A 24,106-nucleotide genomic window follows, 5' to 3' on the forward strand; every position below is an offset into this window, starting at 1 on the left:
ATAACCACATACATACATTAAATTAAGTCTGAAGTACTTCAGAGAGCAAGCACATCAGACTGATATGCTTTGATACTCATGGTTTGGTTACAATGAAAGTCATCAAAATGTAGAATTGAGGACATTTTTATATATTTAGAAGTTGCAGCCATTTTTATATACTTTAAATACATCCAAAGTGTAAACATAACTGAAGCACTTATTCTGAATATCCAAGCTTCCACTCCATACTGAAGTCTTGCCCCTTGTGAGACTTGCATCATTTTAGGAGTGTTAATTAGATGGCTAAAAACTTCAGTCCACAGGACGGAAAAGTTAGATGTAATGAACAAGTTCACCAACTATATAGAAGGTCTCTAGACAGGTGATGCAACTGCTACAGAACAGAACTTACCTCATCTACAGACATGGTCGGATGTGGTGGATGGTTATAAATACGCTGGAAGTAGCTGTTTGCCTCATCATCTATTTCTTTGCTAAAGTGCTGGTTAGCCTCTGGCCACACCTGAGATAAGTCAGCTGTTAAAAAAAAAAAAAAAGAAGGGGACAGGCATTACCTTCAACTCCAAAGGGTCAGGATTTCATCTAGTCCTTTTCAACTCTTCCACAAATCTATACAAAGCCTGCTAGTTTCTTGTAAAAAGCAATTACTTAACCTTTCTAGTTGACAGGAGTTCTTATTCAAAAATTTGTTTTCAAGACACTTTTGCAAAAGAACTGAATCCTGAAGATGGAATTAGCCTCATACTATTGTATTCCTAGAACCCACTGCAACCCAAGCTAGCCTCAACTGACACCTAAACCAAATGAATGTAAAACAGACTAGAATAAAGCATGCTACACAACACTAACATGCAGACAAACTTTCACACAGACTTTCAGGCCAGCCAGTGAGCTTCAAGCAAGTTTATACTGAATGCTCAAGACCAAAAAGAAAAGACAATGGTCACTAAAGCTGCCTTCACTGTACATCTATGGACATCTGCAACTTTTATGGAGCAGCTATCAAAGACAACAAAGGTATGTAACACCAGCAAGGGGGAAGATTTAGCATATGGCTAGACTTCCTAAAGAGCACGTTTGTTTGCTTCAGCATTTCACTGTGAACTTACTTAGAGGTATAAATGCACTAAGGATAATGACTCAGTTTTAAGGACCAAATCATTCTTTAAAGAAAAAAAAAATCATATTCCCATCAACCCGTTAGTCTTATTTCTTTCCAGTGGTGTTGCCCAATTCACAGGTCTCCTACAACAGGACCTTACCCAGGTAGTTCTGATGAACTTTGTTACAAACAAAACAAAGAACACCCTCTTACAACAAATACATAACTCTCCAAAAAGCAGGGTAACACTTTTGTTCAAAACACAGCACAACAAAAAAAGGACATAGAGACTGTTCATGCAATTCCTTGACATTTATATTTACTCTGGTAGCTTTTTTTTTCTTAAATCCCCTCCCAGCTACTTGGCAAGCTGCTAGTATAGTAGTTCAGAAGCACCTTTTCCAGCCCATCAGTACAAGAATCACGTTTCTACTATTTGTCACCTCCAGGTCCACACCACCCCCGAAGGAAATGCAGATGAACTGCAGACCACAGTCACACTTCACAGTCACAGACAACACTACCACTTACAAGGTTTCATCTTACTCTGCTGGAATGTAGGCTGGTTCAGTCCAGATGTGCTCAGCTTCCTTTGCACGAATGGGTCATTGTTCACTGCAGGGAGGCCCAGGGCTCCAGTTCCTATACCAGTCAGGCTACCCGTAGTAAGACCACCTACTGAAAAGCAAACAAGGCATCGGTCATCTCAGCTGCACCCTTCCTTGTATGCATGTATCACTTTCAGCACCTTGCTGTTTCCAATAAATGTTCAGAGCCATGCAGCCTCCAAACTATCCAATATCGAGCAGTTTTTTTCCTCAAGCAATTCCTTATCTCTGTCCCAGCCTAAAACGATGCAGCTAAAATCCATCTAAAACATAAACCCTCTTGACTCTCAAATTTTATATCTACTGCAGTTGCAACATTTCAAAATGCTGTTTCAGCAGTGACCCAGGAGTAAGGGCTGTACGACTCCCTCCCCCACAACACCGCTGCCTGTCCAGTATTTCCAGCCACAGCACTGACAATGGTTTTACAAAACACCCCACAGACAGCAGTACCTGGAAGTTGTGACGAGAGTCCTCCAATGCCACTGAAACCTGTTGTCTGGTTTTGGGTGGAAAGAGGGGGAAACGCTTTTGCTGGTGACTGAGGAGTACTGAACGCAGAGCCCAAGTTCGGAGGGAAGCCTTGCATGCTCTGGGTATGAGGAGCAGCCGAGCCACCTAAACTAAGAGATGCCATGCCCGCAAGCGAGTCGATCTGAATGAAAAAAGGGAAGATTATACACAGACAGACACAGACTGCAACCAAGCTCACTCTTTGCAGGTTTTGTATGAAGACAGCTTACATATTAAAACATCCTGAAAAGAGTTTTTCTGCATGGTCACTTTAAATTCTGAAGTCATCCAGATTACCCCAAAAAGGCTGTTGGTCTATAGAATGCTATTTCACTTATTCCTTTACAATCCCATAAAATCCTACTCTGTAAAAATCCTACTCTTTCTGTTTTACAGAAAGCCTGATTGTTCCCTAGTTTCTAATTAAGTAAAACACAACAGTAAACACAAAAAGCAGTGTGTAAGTTTCTGTGCTAGAGCAGTTTAAGCTCTGCGGTTTGAGAGCTCACCAAGACTTAATCAGGCTAACAGAATATTTAACTGTCTGAAGGATCCCAGAATGTCCACTTTTCATAGCTAAACACCTGAGAACACAGCCTCCAATAAAAGCCATTAAGATCTGGGTGATGAGTAGGAGGGAAGGCACAGTACCAGCAGACATAGCAATAAATTAAGAGCTCCTGTCCGGGAGCTGCAGAAAACTGTTATCTATCCAAAAGATGGCATGGATTCAGACTCACATCTGCTGCCCTACTTCTTCACATCAGTTATATGCAGCAAGTTGCCAGGATATTTGGTACATTTGATGAGCAACTTCAATAAAGTAACAATTCACATAGATACTGCTCTCTGTATCGAGTTTACATAATCTACTGATGCTTCAGACATTCTTCAATGCTGAATTGCCACTACTTCGCGTGAATAAGTTTTCACCATTTTAAAATCTGCCAGTGAATGTAGTTGCTAGAAGCAAAATCTGTCTGCAATGTGTTGCTCCCAGAGGAGGAAGGGATGATGAGTGGCAGGGAGTAACTTAAATGTACCTTGTTTTTAAAAGAGCAGTTCAGTTGAGAGCTGAAGAGCCCCAGTTATAACAAGTCCTTACGCTCTAGCATTGTTGCTTGGCCCGTGAAGCTACAAACAAGACACATCAGGTTCAAAGGCAGTGCTTAATTCTCAAAAGTCTTAGAAATTTTTAGCACTTTAAAGAAACCCTCAGCTATTTTAAAATACACCAAACCTCTATCACTCTTCAGTGCTCCCATCCTGCTATACTTCCTTTATTTCCGTGATGTGAGAGACAGTTCTGAACTACAACCCTCAGGCATTAATCTGCTACAGGAGAAGTTATCTAAACATGCAAGCATAAAAAAAACCTAAGGGAGCCAGATGATGTTTTATGTAGTCCTGCTGAAAGAACTCAAATAGTGCAGCAGAACTAATGTGAATCAACGTTTCTAAACCCACAGCATGCTGTGATTTATCTACTACCTGTACAGGAGAGATGGCATCCAAGCTGCTCGCACTGGGTGGGCGTCCCTTTGGCATGACTCCGGGTGGCGGCTGCCTAGCCTTGTTCATGACGCTGCTGCAGTTCGCCACCATGGTGAGTATCGTCTCTGACAGCTCCTGAGAAACACTCCTAGAGCAGAGGAGGAGGACAGTGAGGCATCAGCGTTCACAAAACTCAAGCCTCCGATTGCTTTCCTTCAGGAAACGGGGCCACATTTCACAAACTGAAGCTGCAAAACAATCCCAGCAGAAACCACACTAGCAACAACTGTGTTACACCCATTTCACTTGGGATGAGCTCTATTTTCGATACAGCTGCAGTTTAAGTTCCTATAACAATTTTCTGATACCATATTCCCCCATTTTTAATAACTCCAATGCTGGTATATAGTTTTCCCAGCAAATAATGACTCAGAGAAAGCTGGGATGTGTGCAGTACAGTCTGCAACACTCTTTGCCTGCTGTTTGGTACAGGCTATACGCAGCTCAGCCTCATGAATTCAAACACACAACAGCTTCTGCTACAATCCCTTGGTCAAATCAGCTCCTCAAGGCTCCTCCCTGCTCCCAGACTTCAACATTCAGGATTGTTCCCACTTGGAGGATCGTTAGACAGTCTCTCCAGAAGAGAAATATGACAGGACTAAGAAGCTTGCACTACAGAGACACACACAAACGATGGGAGTTAAATATCGCCCCCAGTTCCACTGAAATTCATCTGTCTGTAAACTGACAGACACGCTTCATCTGACCATCAATAAGCATTTAACCAGAGGCAACAAATCCCTGCTTTTCAAACAAGTTGACTCAAAACCCAGCAAAACAGACTTAGGCCTGAAGGCACTGCACGACTGAGGGAAGCCAACACCTTTCTGAACAACTCCATGTCTGGCTGCCAGGCTTCCTAAGGGGATGGAAAGCCAGCTCTGCTGCTGGTGTACCTAAAACCACAAACGTACCCATGCAACACTAACATTTCACTTGTGGAAAAGACAGCCAACTATTTATGCCTTTCTTCAGCTCTACCTTTTTGGTGAGTACAACTAAAGCAGCAAATTCCTTCCTGTAATGGCACAACTGTGCTAAATTCATCTGGAGATTCCTTGTTTCCACTGAGTTTTCACAAGCTTTTCACTGCATGGATGTCGGGATGAGGAGGAAAAGGAAGCAGAACCATCCCAGCAACTAGGGCAGGAAAACCAAGTGCTGAGTAGCCCTCAGCTTTGGCAGTCCCGTTACAGGCTGCACAGGGTTAAGGGCTTCAGCTTGTTCTCCCAAGCCAGTGCTCCACCACACAGTGTGGGAAAAAGCTGTCCTGGGACAGGCTGGAGAAGCTGGGGAGCTACCATGGGCAGGCATCTTTCCAGGCAGGTCAACGTGCATTTTATCAACTGCTCCACAAGCTGGCTCTTCCAAATGTTTTATATCCTCTTACCAGCAGCCAGCTTCAAGAGACTGAAAAGCAAGCTGCCTGGGAGGGTGGGTTTCAAAAAGAGATCAGAAACTCACCTTCAAAGCAAGCTCAGCTAAGGAAACACTTTGCATTTCTCCTTGACTCGAGTGTGAACAAACCAAAAGTTTTCTAATCAAGCTCTGAAAGCAGTAAAGTACCATCGACAAAAGACTTCATTTTAATCATCTGGGGGGAGTCTTTAAAAGTCCTTTGGAAACAAAGGTGTATATTTGCATGACCATTTCTGAATCTGAAGAATACTGAGAGGCTTCCTTACACAAAACCTGCATTTATTTATAGTTGTTTCCTCTTTGCAAGCCATACATCTGCTATAAATGCCCAGTAAGATATTTCTTCCCCTTTGTCATTTAAGATATGGCCTGTGAAACAGCCTGGCCACACAGGGAATCAGAAGGGATTTCTGTCTCAAGAAGGTGCAACGAGACCTGAAGACAACTCTGAGACACAGCATGAAGGAGGCTCAGAGTTTACGGCACGTATTTACCTCCAACCCAATTCCCCAGAACCACAAATCCCCATAATGTGCTTGAGACCAACTAGCAGGAAGGAAAGCAGACACTCAAATACCACAGCGTGCTTTAAGACAGATCCCAACCTGCTGCAGCTAGAGGTTACCTATCACGGGGCAGCCTGCAATGCATAACACAGCTCTAGAATCCTCAATTTGATGTTTATGGTGACCAGTTAGGTCATTCATGCTTTGGAACAAACGACTTACTTTTTGTCCTGCCATTTAGACAGATTAAAGATGAACATTTTTATGTCAAGACATTGCTGTATGTCAAGATACATACCACAATATTTTTTAAATAGTACTGAGCTGCGGGTTTTCACAAGAGCTGCATCTGAGGCAAATGATGTGAAGTAGTAAAAAGGGGGGCAGGCTTCTTTATTCAACTAGATCTTAAAGCAAAAGTTCACGTTTTTTCAATTTTTATGTAAAAATATACTCAGTCAGCCAATCTCAGAGCCATTCCGGGAAGAGAACTGGGGGAAAATTGTGGAAAAGAGAATTTTGAAAGATGAGTAATGAAGAGAGTCACGGACCACAGTCGGCCAGCTTGAGGAGAACAGAAGTGTCAGCCTAGAGGAAAGCTCCAGCTTGCTGATGGAGCAACTTCACACCTCTTGCATTTTTTTTTTCCATTTATACAAAAAGAAAACTGCTCTCAATTTCTTTGATTTCTTTACTGTTTCTGATTTCTTTCTGCTTTACCCATACAAGCCAGGAGCACCAATAGCACTCCTATTTTCTACCTCAGCCCATTCCTACCATCCCCTCCTCTCTTTACAGAGGTATTGATGCACAAGCAGGGAGGATGCCTCTTCATTCCTTTAGGCACAGGCGGCCAGAAGCTTTGCCCTGTCCTGAGGCCGAGACTGAGGAGGAACCATCAGTGCTGCCAAACCGACTGTGCTGGGAATGGGCAGGTCCTGCTGCCACTCACCTCGTTGCAAATCCCTGGGGGGAGGACTTTTCATAAGGAGTTGGTTACCAAATCACACCCTCAGTCAGTAAGGCAGCCTGCAGTGCCAAAACCACCCTGGCTTCATTTGAAAAACACTAAGTAATAACAAGAATGCTTACTTCTTCCTGTAGGCTCGCTGCTATGTGCCACAGCAGTGATACACAAACTGCATCAATACAAATAACGGGTCCCAAGGGCTAAAAAGTGTCCCACCCACAGCTTAACTGAAGAAAATGACTCCTAAATCAACTACCCCCAGGAGCAAACTTCAGGTGGTGAAGCAGAAGCACCCTCCCAGACATATTTAATGTTACTATGATTTTAGTCTCCCAGTCTTTCCAATGCCTGCTTCCATTTGTGACTGAAATGTAAACTAATCCAAGTGAGTGCTTCCTGAAAGAAATTAAGCGTTTTCTCTTTAAGGCTTAAAGAGAATAACTCATGGAAAATGACTGCAAGTAGGTCACATTCTTGCATAAATGGGAATACAAGCGGCTATAAAAAGAAACCAGAAGCTGAGAGAACTGTGCCAGTGGAGAACTGCTAGCTTTTGGATTAACTGAATAAATAAAACTTGGTAACACATTAAGATTCAGAACACAGTGACATTAGATGCAAGTCAAGTCTACAATTAACTATTACATCTCTAAAATCTGGACGTGGCAACACACAAAATACTGGAATTTCAGTCCAGTTTGTAGTCCCAGGAGATGATGTACTTTGAGTAACAGGCATTTTTTCACTCCAGAAGATGGACTAGACCGTAACAATTCAGAAACAGGACTTGAAATTTAATTTTGTTTAGGAGAACCTTTTCTCCTAAAATCTTACAAGGAATTCTGAAATTCCCTTGCAGTTCAGATAGCAATCACAATGTTGGTATTTGTTTCCTTGTTGTTTACGCGAACTCGGAATCATCTGACACTTCTACATCTGTTTCCTCTAGCTGTCAAGACATCACTGTCAACGACATAATCCTTAGACCAGCTACCATGCGCTTGGGTATGCCATACTCCTTAGGTTTCAAAATTTAACACCAAAACCAGCCCCCTCTCCAGCTTCCAGACCCTCTGGCTCATGTGTCACACTGTGCTAAGCCTAGTTAACTCCAAAACATTGCTGCAGTCAAATACCACCTTGATCTGACAGCATTAACAAGCAACGCCACCAATATTTTGCAACATTTAGTCATTTTCACTTAAAATATTTAAAATTGATTTGTCCAGCTTGCTTTAGTCTTTCTGTAACCTGCCTCTCCCTCTCGCAGAGAGCAGGTCTCTAGGACCCACACTATTTCCTTCAGGATTTTAGCTAAACAAATTCATCTGCAGAAGACCTTAGCTATTTCCCATCCTTTGACTACTTTGAGACAGTCTGTATTTCAAGTAAAAACAAGCAAAGTTACACGTGTCTAGTTTCAGTCTCATTTACATTACAATCTCCACCTCTCTTCTACGCATAAGGACTGCATCAGCCCTCTTTGCTAGGGCAGCAACCACATATTTGCCTAGCATGATCAAAAAACCCTTTATAAAATCATTGTTTCCCATGATGCTGCCCCATTCTGTAGTTATGATTTTTATTGCTTTTTGTCCAAGTCACAGCCCTGTCTCTTGTAACTCTCAGCAACCCCTAGGAAACTCCAAACCAGCTGTGAACACGTGCAGCACGAGGCCAGCAAGCAGGCTTCAAGCAGATGACATTCAGGCTAAGCAACATTGCCCTTACCCAGCACAAGCTTGCAGACACGCCAACATAGTCGCCAAGGTTTCTGGAGGAAGCTGAGCACTTTTGGGTTGATCTTTTTCCGGAGCAAGGCCACCCAAGATAGATGGACATCTTCTCTTTAAGAAAGTCATGCAGGCCTGGATGAAGGGCTCCTGAGGAAAAACAAGTCAGCTTAATCTCCCAAACCACATCCAAGCCATTATTTCAAACTTGGCAATTGCACCGTGGGAAGAATCACACTAAGCTATTATAGTTCAGTGAAAACGTTGAACTATCAGACCATGGACACTTTCCACAACCTTAAAGCTTCTTATAAGATTATCAAAGTGACTTAAGCTAGTCACTGATAGAATGCAGAAATAAAAAGAAAAATCCTGCTTTACCCCATGTTCCCGAATTTTATCTGTGAGCCATTTGTCAAGTTTGAGGTATTCCCGTCGAGAGGCAAGTGCAGCAAGGTCAATAACAAAGGCAAATGGAGTACCATTTAGCAGCATTGACAAGGCCTAAAGAAAAAAAAAAATCAGAAGACTACTGGTGAAGACACAAGGATAACCCCTTCTCCTTCCTAATCCCCATATACTTTTTAATAAAGAAGCCTTCCTATCACAGCCTGCTGTGCTTTCTTAGTCAACAAAAAGACTGGTACTATCAGCTTCACAGTTTGCTCGTGGCACAAATAAGAAGGAAGAGCTCTCATCTGAAAGCACTGCATGGGCTTCTTGAAGAGAACTTGTCCTTATGGTTTAAAATTCCTCTGTATGAAAATCTACCAGTAAGTGGCCAAGAACTACCAAAACAATTTTGCAACAGAATTAGTCAGAATAACCCAGTGTCTCCCTGCCAACAGACCTTAACCAGTTCAGAGCCACTCTGAATACAACTGATCAGCGTTCATCCTTGTTATATCAGTTTCTGTGTTCAAAACCCATTTGAAGCTCTTGCACTTTGGGACACCCCATTATTTTGCATCTAACTTCAAAAGTGGTAAAGGCCTTTAAGAAGTCAGATGTAGCTTCCAGTCTCTTTTGTGAACGTGTAAACAATTGAAAAATAGCAGTATTCTCAAGAAACCCCCATTCCATCAACCTCAGCGGTGCCTCCTTCAAACAGATGTCTGAAGGGTATTTTCTACATTCCCATTTCAATGGTATTCAAGGTTAAAACAGTTGAAGCTCTTCCCGGATTTACAGTACATGCACATAGCAAGCAGTTCCATTACACTGCTTCTTAGTAATCCTTACTAAATTAGTCACATCCAAGTTAAGCTTAGCCTTTCTTACAAGATGAGCAAGTCTGCATAAGACACCAGACAGAAAATAATAATGGTGCTTTGCAAAACTCACCTTCAAGTCTTGCGCCACATCAAGAATACGTGACAATTTTGCCTGGTCATACTGCTCCCCTCTCATGTACCATTCTGCCATTGCATGCATGATAAGCTGACGAATCGAAGGAGACTGACCCTAAGAAGAATTAAATTAGGATTGTACTTCATGCCTCTAGGAAAAGGATCAACTATTTGAATATTTAGTAAGATATCTTACCTCTAAAGCCTAACACACAAACATTTACTCTTCAGTTTAGAGCTTAGTTTCTTAGTTGGACTCTTAACATGTGATGAATAAAACTATCCAGGAGTTCAACTAAAGGAACGATGAACATTCCTCTCAGTTACAGAGAAACAGCTTTTGGAATATGTGAATCACAGAACGTTCTGCCTGATGTGCTGCCTGAAGCCAGAGCTGCCATGTCACAGCCTGACATTGCAAAACCAGCATCTAGCTCTTTGCTCACACATGAGCAATCAAAGTGCAATTTGAGTAAATTTCTGCTGGCAGCAAGGGTTTTGCTTTCAGTTCCCACATCTGAGGAAGTCAAACATCCTCAAACTGTAGAGCAGCACCCCGTCACATGACAGCTATCACTCTATACTTTATTTTGGAGCCTAGCCTGCTGAAAAATTGCATATTCTGCCATTTCAAGACCTTATGCAAAGAACACATCACTTCTATCCCACCCTCATTCTGCAGTTTAAATATTAATACCAAGAAAACGTAACATCCGTAGCACTTCAGCTAGTGAACAACCATGACTTTGCAATGAATATAGACCAAGAACCCCTGAGGTCAAGCTTTGTATCATCAACTCCACTGTACCTGAAAGGGCAATATATTTTCTCATGCAGATTCCCCTCCCACCCTAGGGGCTTCCTCTGCCTTAAGCTTCTTCCTATGACTTGTAGTTACTTAACTACCAGTGGGCACAGTGATGAGAGCCACGATGAAAGGCCAATCTACAAAAAAAACTACTTATTTGCCCATTAAAAACATAGGGTTTATATGCATAGTTGCCTTCTCTCAGCATGGAAGTTCTCTTTGAAGAAGGGCAGCAGCCAGTCCTAAATTTTCAGAAAACTACACTCTCACTACAAATTATGTTACATGCGGTTTCTTTATACCTAGAACAGTCTCCAATGCACTTTGCTAGAAGACAGGGGGTATCTTATTTTGAACCGTTTCCTCTCTTACTGCTTAAAGTTTCTACGTTTTAAATGTGCCAGGCTGTCTCTCCCCCTTTGGCTTTCTGTCCCTCCCTCAAACTTTACATTTTAAGCAAAGGTTAAATGCCAGTGAAAACACTCACCTGTCCATGCCATGCATAGTGCAAAATGATGGCTGAGTTGGGATGGTTGCCAAGGAAAATCGGCATGAGCGTGGAGATGAGTTCATGGCGCAAGGTATGCCAGGAAGTGTTGATCTGCAATAAGGCCAATACCAACATATCCGGGCAATGCTTGATAGGAAAACTGAAGAGCTGCTTAACCTGCTCGTACTGTCCCACTTCTGCCAATCGCAACAGAGATTCGATCAAATCCAGGCTCTTCCTAACGAAAGGAAAAAACAAACAGACAAGCCCCCCTCAAAGTTACAAGCAGTTTGCTTACAGGATCCTGGATTCAAACATGTTGTAGCATCAACTGCAAGACTACATAAAGTAACACCCACTGCAAGCAGCCTGAAACTGCAGCTCCTGTCAAATCCAGTTAAGCCTACAGGAATATTCTTACCTATGAGAAGTAACTTTTATTTTTTAAAAGACAGAAACAAAATCAAACCAATTTAATAGCTTAAGAGCTTTTACTGTTCTTTTAAGGAAGAGGGAGAATAACTTTTTATAAACCTGACAGTACACACCTGTGAAATCTGAAGAAGATATTTCACTGTTGTCTATTTAAGAGATACAGACATAGCTACCTTCTCCCACTTTGACCATCTTTCCCATCCTTAATTCCTTGAATCAGGTTGTACAACGGGAATAGAAACAAGTATCTGCACTGAAATCAGCTACAGGTTATATTAAAAGAAGCTATATTTGTCAGCTCGAGGAGTCATATTACTCAGCTTTGTGCAATAACTGAGCAATAGCTCTATAAATTTATTATTTAAATCCCAGGACTTATTTCATGTAAGTGGAACATGTTTCTCTAACGCCATCCTGGAAAGAGACGGATTTAAATTTCTGATCTCCTCTATCCCCCTCCCTCCCCTCATTTATAGGATTCACCAAAATACATTGGCGGAAATTCTCCAGACAAGCAGAAGACTCCATTAAAAGCAACAACTAGCAAAACATTTTCAGATATTATGGAAGTACACACGAAGTTCTAATGTGAAAACTTCCAGCAAACACTGAAAAATACTGACAGCTGATCAACTGTAATGTACACAGAGCTACAGACATATCATGTTGCACGAAGGCAAAGTCACATTTGAGCAGGTAAGTTGTCTTACTCTAAATCTAGGTAAGAAAAGCAGTTTGGGGAGAGCAGGTTTACCATGTAGCAATTTCTCGATTGTCATCCTCTGGTGGTGCTTTCAGGATGTCTGTGGCAACAGTATGACAAGCGTAGTCAGCAAAACAGAAGATGTCAGGGTTTATGAGGGAATGTTGAATGAAGGAGAGCTGGTGTAAGAGATATCAAAAATAGTTAGTTTAGGTCTTTGAAATTACAGGTTCCTTTCCACTACATCCAGGGATGTTTCTGAGAGCAACACAAACCAACAAGACAGTAGAAACGAGCCAAGATTGACTATAAGCATGTTTTACACCAGACTGAACTTCACTAGAGCGTAAGAACTTCTCTTCCCACGGTTTCTGAGCATGATAAATAAGCGTGTGCCCAGGGCACCTGCCTGCACAGTAGTGTTCTGCAGAGCTCTAGCCTTTGTGTAACCAGGTAAAAACCTCCCAGGACTGTCATGCAGCATATTAGTGCTCAGCTGCACTGCAAAGAGAACCCCGCTAAAAACACATGCAGTGTTATATGTAGAGCAAGCAACCACCTCCCTGCAAACAATGCAAACACTGTTCAATTTACAGACTGTACTTCAGTAACACACCTGAGGCCTATGCCTTACAGGCCAAGTTCTCAAATGTGGCTTGTCTGAAAATGCACATAACCAATCCACAGCTGCCATTTGTGAAATTCAAGAACTTCTTAGGTTTTGTACAGACACAGAAAAAACACTGGTAAACCTACCTGGCCCTCTGCATGTTTCCAAGGTCTGTATATGGCATTAACTGGAAAAACCTCCATGCCCAAGCCTCTCTGGATGCCAAACACCACAATATGCAGGCCCTTGCTGTCACGAATCTGAAATCCCGGGTGGTCCAATTCATAGGTTACTACTTTGAAGTCCAGGCTAGGATTCTGCATCCAGAAAAAACAAGAGACTAGTTAGCCTTTAGCATTATTATCTTCAGTACTTTCTTCTAAGAACCCCACTTCATCAGTATTTTGCTCAGCTTAACATCCACCCGACTTTTAGTTGAAGGCAGTTTGATTTAAAAAACACTATTTAGATAGTTTTGAGAACTCAATGCAAATTACTGTTTGAAACCAGCCTGCAAATCTCACCTCCCCCAGCACCACAGCCAGTAGCTGTTTATCTTTCTAAACATCTCTTTAACAAGTCTTCAAAAAAAAAACAAAAAACAACCAAAAACAAACCCAAACCAACAAACCAAACACCCAAAAAACCACCCAGCACAGTTCCTTTCTTAGCATACTAGCTGATTCCTTTTGTAGGCTTCTATACGCCCTCCAACAAGAAACAGAAGGATCTGACCAGCTGCCAAGCACAACTTGTTTTCCATTTGAAGGATTTACAGTGCAAGTGCTTGCAAGCACCTATTAGATTTTCAGCAGTAGCGTAAAACCTTCAGGATGAGGGGGTTTGGAGTGAACTATGGCAATTACAGAACACAGACCTCTCCTTCCAAAGATACATGAGCATCACACACAAACAGATACTGACTGCTCACTGTGCCAATTTCCTGACAAGCTGATGTAACACAGAGTAAACGTGGACCACGTCAGATGTGTAAGGAAGGGCTCGGGCGTGCTTACACAACTGGAAAGTTAGACAAAAGCACAAAGTGCCTGGAGAACAGACAATACTTCATTGATAACAGAATGAACATACAAGAGAACTCACACTGTTTGTGCTAATAACTGCAGCTGTAGCTTACACACCATGTGTATGCTTCCATAGAATGAAAAAAATTTAGAGCTGTTTCCTTTAAGGAAACAGAAGGTTGAGAGCTCTCTAGGAATAAAAATAGTACACCTACATTAGCACGCAAAACCTGTCATTTATACAGCACAATGGGACTCAGATACTGGTACATCATGTAGAAAAGTCTAGCTGTATTTTTTTTTTTTAAATTCCTTGGAAAAAAAAACACAACAGCACTCCTTTGTAGATTAGAGGGACCACACAGAAAACTCACCCAATACACGGTAGGCAAAGGAAATGGTATTCATGTTTCACTGTGTTAATTATGAAAATTGCTGCTTATAAAGCAGTGGAAAAGCTTTTCTATTTTTGAAACATCATCATGCACAAGAAGCACGGAGAGGTTTGGAATGAGTAGCTACAAAAATATTTTGTTTCATTTTAATGCCTGCAGTTAGAACCTTTGCAAAATAAGGTGAGTGACGTACAGACTCTTTCCGCTGTTGAAAATAAATTCTTCAAACATAAAACCCCTCAGACAACACATGCTGGAGCACGTGGATGTAAGCTGTGTGGAATGAATTGCAGGTTGCACCCACTTAGCCATTCAGGTAGTTTTTAGTTCTCACAATTCCTCAAAATACTCTTGTTCAAAGGGAAAAAGACAGCATTTAAGCACAGCAGCACAACTGTATTCACGAGTTTCAAAGGCATTCAGGCTGCTGGGAGCTTTAAAAAAAACACTTTATATTCACACTGGGCCACATACTTCTTTCAGATGTTCTGCATTCAAGGCCAAGGTGCTCACAGAACTTACCAACTCTTTAAGAACATCAATTAAGACCTCCACATTCCAGGTATGGGCTTGTGCTCCGTCACTTTTATCCTTCCCATCACTCCAAATCCCACTGCCAGGAGCCGAAATAGACTGCAAATAAAATACACCCAGTCAAATACTAGCTGAAAAACACCAAGTCTCAGAAACCACTAACCACTAGAACTCTCTGCACTACAACAAGAAACAGAGGTTCAGCCTGGTAACGACACCAGTTGCACAGTTCTAAGAATCCCTCACTTAAAAATGCATTACAGACATTTATGGCAGAACAAAAGGATAAATGTTGAATAATAAAAGCAAGTCTTAATTTTCAGTTAAAAAAAAAACACATTCCCTCTCCCCCCACCCCGCCCAGACCACTCACTTGTAATGGAATACCATCTGTCAACCCTGAATGAGTTCGAGCCATCATCCCCAAAACCCTGGCAACCTGGGCAGCCGTGACTTCCCGGACACCAAACTGCATGATTATGTTGCGACATTCTTCAACACTAAGATGCAACAGAACAGACAGACCTTAGTACTAAAGCAGGTTTCACTGTGGCACAAAAAGCCATAAAAACTAAAGCACAGACCGTTGGGAGAAACTAATTGCAAATGGTAAAATGTGACAATTTACTGAGCTTCACAGTTGTATCAGTCAAATGCTCCAACAAATTCTAAGGTAAGCAACAAGACAACTTAGGCAGAAAGTCCATGCAATTATTTCCACGAAGCATACAGTGCTGTGTATTTAATTCAAAGCTAGGCAGACTTAAGTCAGTGAGACACATTTGACAGCCTATGCCTTGTCAAAGTAAAAATACAGGGTAGGTTTAGCAGTGTTTGCTGTTAAAAGCACTTCTGAGTATTGAAGTATGAAACAGAGCTTCAAAGACTGAAGTTTTCTGCTAGCTGAAAGTGAAACAAAGGCTCCAACAACACATTTCAGCAATGCACATCACCAGTTTGACAAGGTAAACTGAAAATATGCAGCTCGACCTGATACAAGCCACAGTGTTTCTGATCAGAGGTCAGTAGCAAAAACATTCAAGGAGCCAAAAGAGCAAACAATTACCAGAAGCTTAAACACTTATTTTTCTATAAATAAATAAATAAATAAATGTAAAACTCAACTTTTTTTTTTGCAATATTTGTTTCACTTTAACACTTAAAGAGGCCAGAAGTTAATATCTACACAGCTTCAGCACAGATCAAGTTATGTTTTATTTGCAGGCACATGCTAATGAATTCATTTTCAATACCTTGAACACATTTATGTCTTGTTTGTATTCCACCACATCAACAGAAGCTTAGTTAATACTATCTTTGAGATCTTATCACCTCCTCAGCATGGTCCAAAGTCTTTCAGAACACAAAATTATTTATTTCTCCTAGCTTATGCTTCTTAAGTGAATCTTCCCTTAAGAAATGTTAGGTTCAAACTGAGGGCTGAACCTAAGTCAAAACTGGCCATACGTTTGCAGTCTCCTGCTAATTAGGTATCAGAGAACTCTCATTGATCCCTAAAAACTGCATGAATAAATCCAATTCAGTTTTTGAAAAGGTAACAGATACACAGTATGAAAGCTTTTAATAAATTCTAATTAACTCTTCACTAGAAGTCTAGCTTAGATCTAGCTGCTTCTACTTTTCTGGTAACAATTCCAATTCACACATGCATACAACCCATGTAACAGAATATTTGCGTTAAGTTCAAAGCTGTGTAGTACTGTTCATGCCGCTCCCAGCAAGTCCCCACAGCTCTGTACATGACAGCCCAATTCATGCAGCACAAGCAAGTGCAGTTAGAGCTGCATATAAAACATTTCAGAGTAGGGGCAGATAGCAAGAGCATGGAATACTGTTGTGAGGATGTGGGTGAAGTATTTCTACAAATATACACACAAATTCAGGGGAAGTTTAAGGCAGCTGTGTTTTTACCAAAATAAGCCTAAGCAGGCAAAGACTGAAGATGTCAGGATACTCTGCTTCATCACCAGCAATTCATTACCATAATTATACCCTACAGCTTCAAATAATCGCTATTATGAAGTGTACCACACCCATCACAATCTAACACAAACAGAAAGCTGCTGTTGGTCAGCTCTCTTCAAGAGAGATTATCATCTTTGGTTCTTCTCTAATCTGTTTCATGTGGACAGTGAACTAACAGGAGTCTGTCACAAGAACAGTTCTTCAGATCTAGTAGGATTTAGTTTGAATTTATGCCTATCTGACCTTCCTGTTTCTATAAAAAAGAATGCTGGTCAAATCCTTCTCAAACCTTCCCAAGGAAGGTGAATACCTTTAGCTAACATTTCTTACCATAACAAAATCATACACAATTTCAACAGATATGCTACGCATGCTAGAAGCAAGACGCAAAACAGGAATAAAAGCAGATAACCTCATAATACTTCTAGTTATTTTAGTACTTAAAGTGTTCTTTTTCTTTACCTTTTGTCTCAAGGAAGAGAAAGAAAACCACCACCACCCAAGATGATCGATTCCGCGTAAGAAATTGGGTTTTCCTACAAACCTTGTACAAAAGCCATAGCCAACTTCTTGCATGAAGTCTGCCAGAGAACTCTCCATCATTGTTTTGGCTATCCCTCCAGAATCAGGCAGGATCCTGTCCATTAGAATGTCCCGTTTTTCAGGGTATAGAAGTGGTGCAAGCACCACAGGACAACGCTCCTGGGGAAAATCTGAGGGCAAGAGGAACAAAAACAAACCCACAACACCAGTTACATGCAAGTGACCATTCAAAATAACTGGAGTGCTCTACTAGAACTTCCCTGCTGCTGCAGGTACCTGGAGGGCACTCAGAGCCTTCCTCCATCGCACCTACCAATTCTCTACTGGCACTTAAATATTCCTAGAGAACAAGAATGTAAAATAGGCTACACCTTAACACAGGTTCACACTGCAGCTGCCAAAAAAGGCTAGCAGCTGCAGTGGGAAGTTTACAGCTAGATTGTCACTAACAGCAGTCATCCAAAAAAAGCAGAGCAGGAAATAATACAGCAGTAAAGCAAGGCTCTCCTCCAAATCAAGAAGTATTAGGAAATAAAGGAGCTGCTACTGAGTGCTCAGCCTAAGATGTCCAGCAATCTAAGTGTGAAATTTGGGGATGGAAAGAGAGAATACTCGTTTATTCCTTGCAGGGAAGCAAAGTTTAAGGGAGACACAGTCCTGAGAAAATCAGAGGTGCGGGTAGGACTTTTACTTGCAGTGGAATGCAGCAAAGTAAAGACAACTCATGGGCAGGCCTTCCTTATGCAGCATTATCTTTAAGATGATGTGTAATGCCTCCATACCCTTCGGGGCCATTCAGAGAAGAATTCCCAATTTCCCAAAGCAAAGTGAGAGGAATAATAGAAGCTAACCACTAATCAGCATTAAAGCAAGCATGACTTAAGACGTTACACCTAAACAGATGAAACGTTCTGCTTTTACACAAAGGGTGACATCCTCGAAGTCTGAGTAGAACCAAGCAGTGTGTTGTGTTAAATGCAGTTGGCTTCTGAGCCCAAGTCCTCCTCGTTCTGAAGGGTTTACAGCAAACAGTTTTATTTTGGAAAGGAAGAGACTACCAGTTCATAGCCCACTGACAGCATCCCCTGCCACCACACAGGGACCATGGTAGATTCCAGGAAATTAACTATTTTTATTAAAAACCACTTCCTTTGCTCTGCTAATATTTCCTCATAGATCTGCACCTAATATAAACAACCCAGAATTTACCCTTTCAAATACATGGACTTTAATGCATGTTCCTGACCATGTAAGGAGCTCAAGTTTTTCAACTACACTGTATGGGCTGCTGCAGGGAAAATTAACTCCATCCCAGACAGACCCAGCACGTGTTGCTTCAGTTAAAGCCGTGCCATCCCACACAAGCAAACACACTAGCATATTCCCTTCATTTACTTTGAATATTTATCAAACACTTTTTAAAAAAAAAAAAAAAAAAGCCTTGAGGTTGTCTCATGCAACTGCTCACCGAAAGAGAAATATGCTAAAACAGCAGTATTTTTCTTCCAGTTTAGTGAGCTCAACCTCACCAACCCTTTCAGCAGTCTGCACTGACTGTAAGTTACTAAAGCCCATCTCAGAATCTGCAGTTAGGCTCCAGAAATACACCACACTTACCTCTACGTAATGTTTTGAGAAAAGCGTCAATTTGTTCCTGTCCCACCCCAAACGCTCCCTTCTGCCCAAAAAGGAGATGGGAGAGGAGAAGGTGCAGGACCTCTATTGCAATATCTTGGAAGCCACCTTCTTGATTTCCACTGACGTCCGCGTCAATGTAAGAGCGCAAAAGATCCGGGAGTTTCTGTTTGATGAACTGGGCAGCTTTTGAACACAAAAGAAACTAAAGTCAAAACCTGAAACTTCTTTTCAAGATAAAGACTCATTTTAGTTTAAGTACCATTCTCTTACCCAGAGTTCGTTTGCCACAAGCTGCAAGAGTTCCAATTTAAACAGAAACCTCACAATCCATAGCCCTGAGCTCAGTATTAGTGGACAACTAAAAAGCTGAAATATATCACAGTATCTGAACTTGATTCATCATCTAGCACATCACTGACAGAAGGGACCCCCACTTTCATATGAGACAAGATGACCAAGCTACGTATTGACTCTCTCGAAATGCTGTTAGACTTCCGTAGTTTCCCTGATTGCAAGGTGATGCATGCAAACACCTATCCACCTCCAAAGTCCACTGCTTACAAAGAAAAACGGTGCTCTTGCTGCAATAGCTTGGAAGCTTCACTTACCAAAACCTCGTAGATCTGAGCTGAAAGAGTTCAGTAAAGCGAGACCAAATATCACCTACAAAGAAAAACAAGCATCACAGTAAGGGGACTTCATCCTTTCTAACAAGCTCAGTCATAAAACACAAATATTTTTGAAATAAAATGTACACCTACCTCTTGAACTTTACTTAATTTGATGACTTTACTCAATTGGGCAAATAAATGGGGTGAAGGCTTTAGACTCTGAAATAGGTAAGAAGAGTTAAATAGAGCTGATTACATGATTAGTCTCCATGATTAGTCTCATTTGTCATGCAGCAGGAAAACTACAGCCCATTTAAAGGTCTTCAATTTCAGTAACTGCTCTACTGTAGGTTAACACAAAGCCTATATTGGTAAACTAAGCATCTCTGGAGCTATTTTTGGATACGTCTAGACTAAAAGTTTATTCCACATATCCCTCTATTAATCTATTTCAGCATTAAACCCCCATCATGGCTTTCATACTGAAAGAAACACACAAGCACTGATCATTTATTTTGGTACCGTCTGCCAGAAACAAGCCATCAGGAACTAACATTAGATTAAGCTTTTAAAATTAGTTTTATTCTGAGTGACCGAGTAACTAGCTCAGTTTAACAAAACAGAACTTCCACCAAGCTCTATTTTTGAAGATTTTAACACAACTGAGCTTAGCCATAACAAAAACAATAGGAAAAACACGAGGGAAAAACAGGAGGATCCTTTTCAGCAAGCACACAGACCTTCTGATAGTGCAAGGGATTGTCAATGGCGTAGGACAGCGTCGAGATAAAGTTTGGTTTCGTAATCAGCGACGCACACTCCTGGATCAGAAATTGAGTCTGAAAGAAACAAAATTTGAACATTCATATTGTTTCAACACAGAACAAGACAATAAAGCTGCTGCTTTTCACTAAATGCAGCAGCATTAAATATAAGAAACCTTCAAGCCTTGCAAGTGCCTAAATTCTCATCAGCACTCATTTAACTAGTTTCCTTTCAGTCAAGTTTACTTCAGGTTTTGTTTGGTTTTCCCTCTAAGATTAAGAAAGCGACCAAACATTTGCATAAAATGGCAAAGAAAACTGATTTGCAAACACACAACATTTCGTTTTCTGCAATTCATTTCACACACATGCAATACAGGATCTAAGAATATTTGGTTCTTACTTGTGTGCTAAAAAGTCTGTGCCAACATTGCTTAAGGATGAAAAACACTAGCCAGTACCAGACAAACCAGTTACTGGACTGGGACAAAGTTCTGAAGAGACAAATACGGGCTTTCAAAGTAGAGCACTGTATGTGGTAAGAAGAAAAATTGTACTTGAGCTGCTTTTCCAGATGAAGGTATTTTAAGAGTCAGATACCAACAATTTTTGCCCTCAGACTAGAGGACTGCTAAGATCTGCTTCCAATTGAAAAGCTGAATGACATAATAGTATTTTGCTTGAAGCTACCATCTTCAACATCCCTTTGTGCTTAATAGGAAAATCTGCAACAGGATTTGATAACAAGCAACACTAACAAGCAGCTGCCTCAGTGCAAACTTTACCTGATGGAAATCTTTGCCACTGCTTTTACCATCGCCACTGAAATCCACGTGCGAGAATAGGCAGCGTAGTAAATGCCTGTCTGCCTCGGGACCGTGCCTGTTCACAATCTGGAAAAAAGCATCCAAAAACAACTTGGTAACAAACAGTCATTACACAGCATGATCTGGGACCAGCACTGTGGACAGAGCAGTGCTCTGAGTGCTTAATACTTGTTGAGTTTCAACAGAATCAAGCATGTTTCTGTTTTAATTAGTAACCTAGAAAACAAGTCATTAAACCTGTTTGCAAATGAAAAGCATAAAAAGATACGGAAAGAATCTAGACAAAAGTCACTTTGAGAGAAGCCGTGCATTTCACAGGTAGGGTTTGTAAACAACCATTAAGAGAGGGGGTTTTCAAGTCACTAGAGGGTGATTTTAAGCTTCTCTGCCACTAAAGCAGCCCAGAATCCACACGGTGCCATGGTCCTGCTTTCCCCCATATTTTTTCCTACCTCTTCTATGCCTCAGTGTGCAAGAGTAGAGCCCTGAGACAGCCTGCATCTGCGTGCCACACCTATGTATCAGGTATTTCTCCCAGACAGGCCACTGCAGGGCACCTTCCTTCAGCTTGCAGACAGCTTCTACCTTGTCTCCTGGTCACGACTGACTGCCACTACTACTCCAGGCACTTTTTAGACAAAAATGAAGTACTATACAGTGTTTCCTGCCATATAAAAATATAATTTCCCATTTGCTCATTAAAAAACTTTAAAATCACATTTCTGGGCCGCAGGCACTCAGCACACGACATTTCCCCTGTCCTTTGAGCTCATTCAGCCAAATTCCGTAGCTCAGTCTAAACAGGTGATTCACATGTGTTAGTTTCAACATCTCTTACTCATTATTAGATCTTTGTAACACCACTCCATTTCTGTTAGCATGCCCTACGATTTGCCTTCAGCTTAACTCCTGGGTACAGCTCAACTCATCAGCTTGCTGCCTGAAGCACCTCCAGGTTTGTTTTGGCCTGTTTCAGCCTGCATTCCTTTAAGCCTCACCTAACTGCACAGCATCACTCATTTTCAGAAGAACATAGAGTGGCAGAAGGTTCAAGTCACTTCATCACCAGCAACTTGCTTGATTTGTCCAAATGACAGCAGCTAACACCAAACCCCACCTCCACCTGTCAGCAAAGTTTGGCCATTGTTTCCACAGCGTGTGGAAGCACGCCCCGGCAGCTCTGCCCTGCGCTGTGACTTCCTCCACCAAGTTCAGGGCTGCACCCTGCCACAAACATCCTTGTCTGCTGGTTGTGCAAAGGGCCAGACAGCGTTGCTTCAGGCTGCATCCGCTTCAGCTCCTCCAAGGGCTCTGCTCGATTCCTCTATCGTTATCTGACCCTGGACTTCCCCTTCCCTCACGGGCTGCTCACTGCAGGGGCTGCCAGGTTTTGTTCTGCTGGAAAGGAACATCCGAGTCAGGATAGCTCTGCATCATGACCAGGGGCTGGAACGTACGCGCTGCTGATACATCAGCCTGGAGCAAACAGCCCCCTTCAGTTAGCTGACAGCACCGTCCTCAACGGCAGCTGCCCCCCAGGATTAAATGGGAAGATGCTCAGAATTTCCTCTTGCATGAATCTAAGTGAAAAGCAAATTCTGAGTGAGCTCAGGCTCCAGAAAACAAGCAATTTGCTTAAACAACTCCAATTAAGCGTGTAGCATGAGACATAGCAACCAGACTGGCACAAAACAGGATCAATCTTCTACGAGCTACTTGGTGCTGTAACCAAGATGAATTCACAAAAGCAGATGGACGCCGAAGAAAGCTGCACACACTGAAGCTATCAACACGACATCTCTGCATCAGAATGAGATTGCTGCCTTGTTTAGGAGCAACTTGTGAAGGTTATGCATCTGAAAATTTAACACGCGGTGAGGGAAAGCGAAGGCTGGAAGTGCAGCGTCTCATTTTTCAACTCTCACTACACTTATTCTGTACTTCTACTCAGAAGTTCTTATTCTGTTTCCTAGAAGAACTGCTAGCTTTGTTGTAGGAAGAGCTGAAGGAAATCTTCGTTTGGCAGCCTTCCTACACACTGCCAAGACAGCGTACCTGTTCATAAAGTCATCCCTGAAGACTGGCTGCCCTGGGAAGAACAGCTGCCACAGCATGCTTGCTGCTAAACACGGAGGGTTACAGCAGAACTCCTGTTTCATGACAGCAGCTCAACAACAGCAGCACGTTACTCTAATAAAGCAGAAGCCTGGCACTTTTTCAGGGAAAGGGTAAAGCATTGTCTGCACCACGCCACGAATCTGAGTCGAGTACACGTTTACTCCCTAGTTAGTTCTGTAGCTTTTATTTCCAACTACATCCACAATATTCCAGGACAACAGCAGCCCTGGAGGTGGCCCTCTGCTTTTAAGAGGCCTTGAGCACGCCAGCACCCAGCCCTTACAAGCAACCTGCCTGCTTCTGGCAGCTGCAAAACTGAGCTCAGTTTTATAGTATAGGCAGCAGGACTGCCAGCGCTCTTCCCCTACCAATTACAGAGGATGAAGCTTGAGTGCTAACACTACTACGCCCTCTAAAAGACTCAGAGGAGCATAGTCTGGTGGCCCAGAGCTGCTACTCCAACATCTCTGCACTGTTTGGGGCAGGGCATCTCATGGCACGGAAGAGGCTGAGGCACCTGATGCCTTCTGGGTGGCCCTGCTGGAGCAGGGTGGCACCGGGTGACACCAGGAGGTCCCTGCCCACCCAGCTGCTCCGTGATGCAGGATAAAGCTCAAACCACCCGTATTCAGATTTAACATACAGGGACAAGTTGGATTTTGTTTAGGCAAACACGGGCTTAGCCCAGAAATAACTCTGCTTTTCAGCTCTGCTCATCTGAACGCAGACGGCTTTGCTTTCCTAGATGAACATCCGCAAAGCCCTTCCCAGCTCTCCACTCGGGCTCTCCTTACCACTAATTCAGGAAAAAGGAAACCACAAAACCCATTTCAGAGGAAGCTGCTCTTTAGAATTCATC

At 42.1% G+C, this 24,106-nt stretch overlaps 1 protein-coding gene and 1 non-coding gene across 12 annotated transcripts in view; both read right to left on the reverse strand.

Moving 5' to 3' along the window:
- CNOT1 (CCR4-NOT transcription complex subunit 1) overlaps positions 1 to 24,106 on the reverse strand; it is a 58,396-nt gene that overhangs the window by 27,237 nt on the left and 7,053 nt on the right. For 4 of the 11 annotated variants that reach the window (XM_005025669.6, XM_072044008.1, XM_072044009.1 and 1 more), the window contains exons 3-20: positions 21,088 to 21,195; positions 20,279 to 20,377; positions 19,689 to 19,757; positions 19,536 to 19,590; positions 18,907 to 19,110; positions 17,291 to 17,459; positions 15,134 to 15,260; positions 14,749 to 14,859; positions 12,953 to 13,123; positions 12,248 to 12,375; positions 11,056 to 11,296; positions 9,756 to 9,875; positions 8,793 to 8,915; positions 8,410 to 8,561; positions 3,718 to 3,868; positions 2,167 to 2,368; positions 1,652 to 1,783; positions 395 to 519 (exon numbers count right to left, since the gene is read on the reverse strand). In XM_005025669.6, the coding sequence (XP_005025726.1) occupies positions 395 to 519; positions 1,652 to 1,783; positions 2,167 to 2,368; positions 3,718 to 3,868; positions 8,410 to 8,561; positions 8,793 to 8,915; positions 9,756 to 9,875; positions 11,056 to 11,296; positions 12,248 to 12,375; positions 12,953 to 13,123; positions 14,749 to 14,859; positions 15,134 to 15,260; positions 17,291 to 17,459; positions 18,907 to 19,110; positions 19,536 to 19,590; positions 19,689 to 19,757; positions 20,279 to 20,377; positions 21,088 to 21,195 (2,487 nt within the window). Of the gene's footprint in view, positions 1 to 394; positions 520 to 1,636; positions 1,784 to 2,166; positions 2,369 to 3,717; positions 3,869 to 8,409; positions 8,562 to 8,792; positions 8,916 to 9,755; positions 9,876 to 11,055; positions 11,297 to 12,247; positions 12,376 to 12,952; positions 13,124 to 14,748; positions 14,860 to 15,133; positions 15,261 to 17,290; positions 17,460 to 18,906; positions 19,111 to 19,535; positions 19,591 to 19,688; positions 19,758 to 20,278; positions 20,378 to 21,087; positions 21,196 to 24,106 lie in introns of all 11 variants that reach the window. The other 7 variants (XM_005025667.6, XM_027466697.3, XM_027466701.3 and 4 more) reach the window with 3 other exon arrangements.
- Positions 3,262 to 3,397, reverse strand: LOC113844918 (small nucleolar RNA SNORA50). Its single transcript, XR_003499947.1, has one exon. It is a non-coding gene; the product is annotated as a small nucleolar RNA SNORA50 (small nucleolar RNA).

This window comes from Anas platyrhynchos, chromosome 12 (assembly GCF_047663525.1).
Source record: "Anas platyrhynchos isolate ZD024472 breed Pekin duck chromosome 12, IASCAAS_PekinDuck_T2T, whole genome shotgun sequence".
Taxonomy (NCBI): Eukaryota; Metazoa; Chordata; class Aves; order Anseriformes; family Anatidae; genus Anas; species Anas platyrhynchos.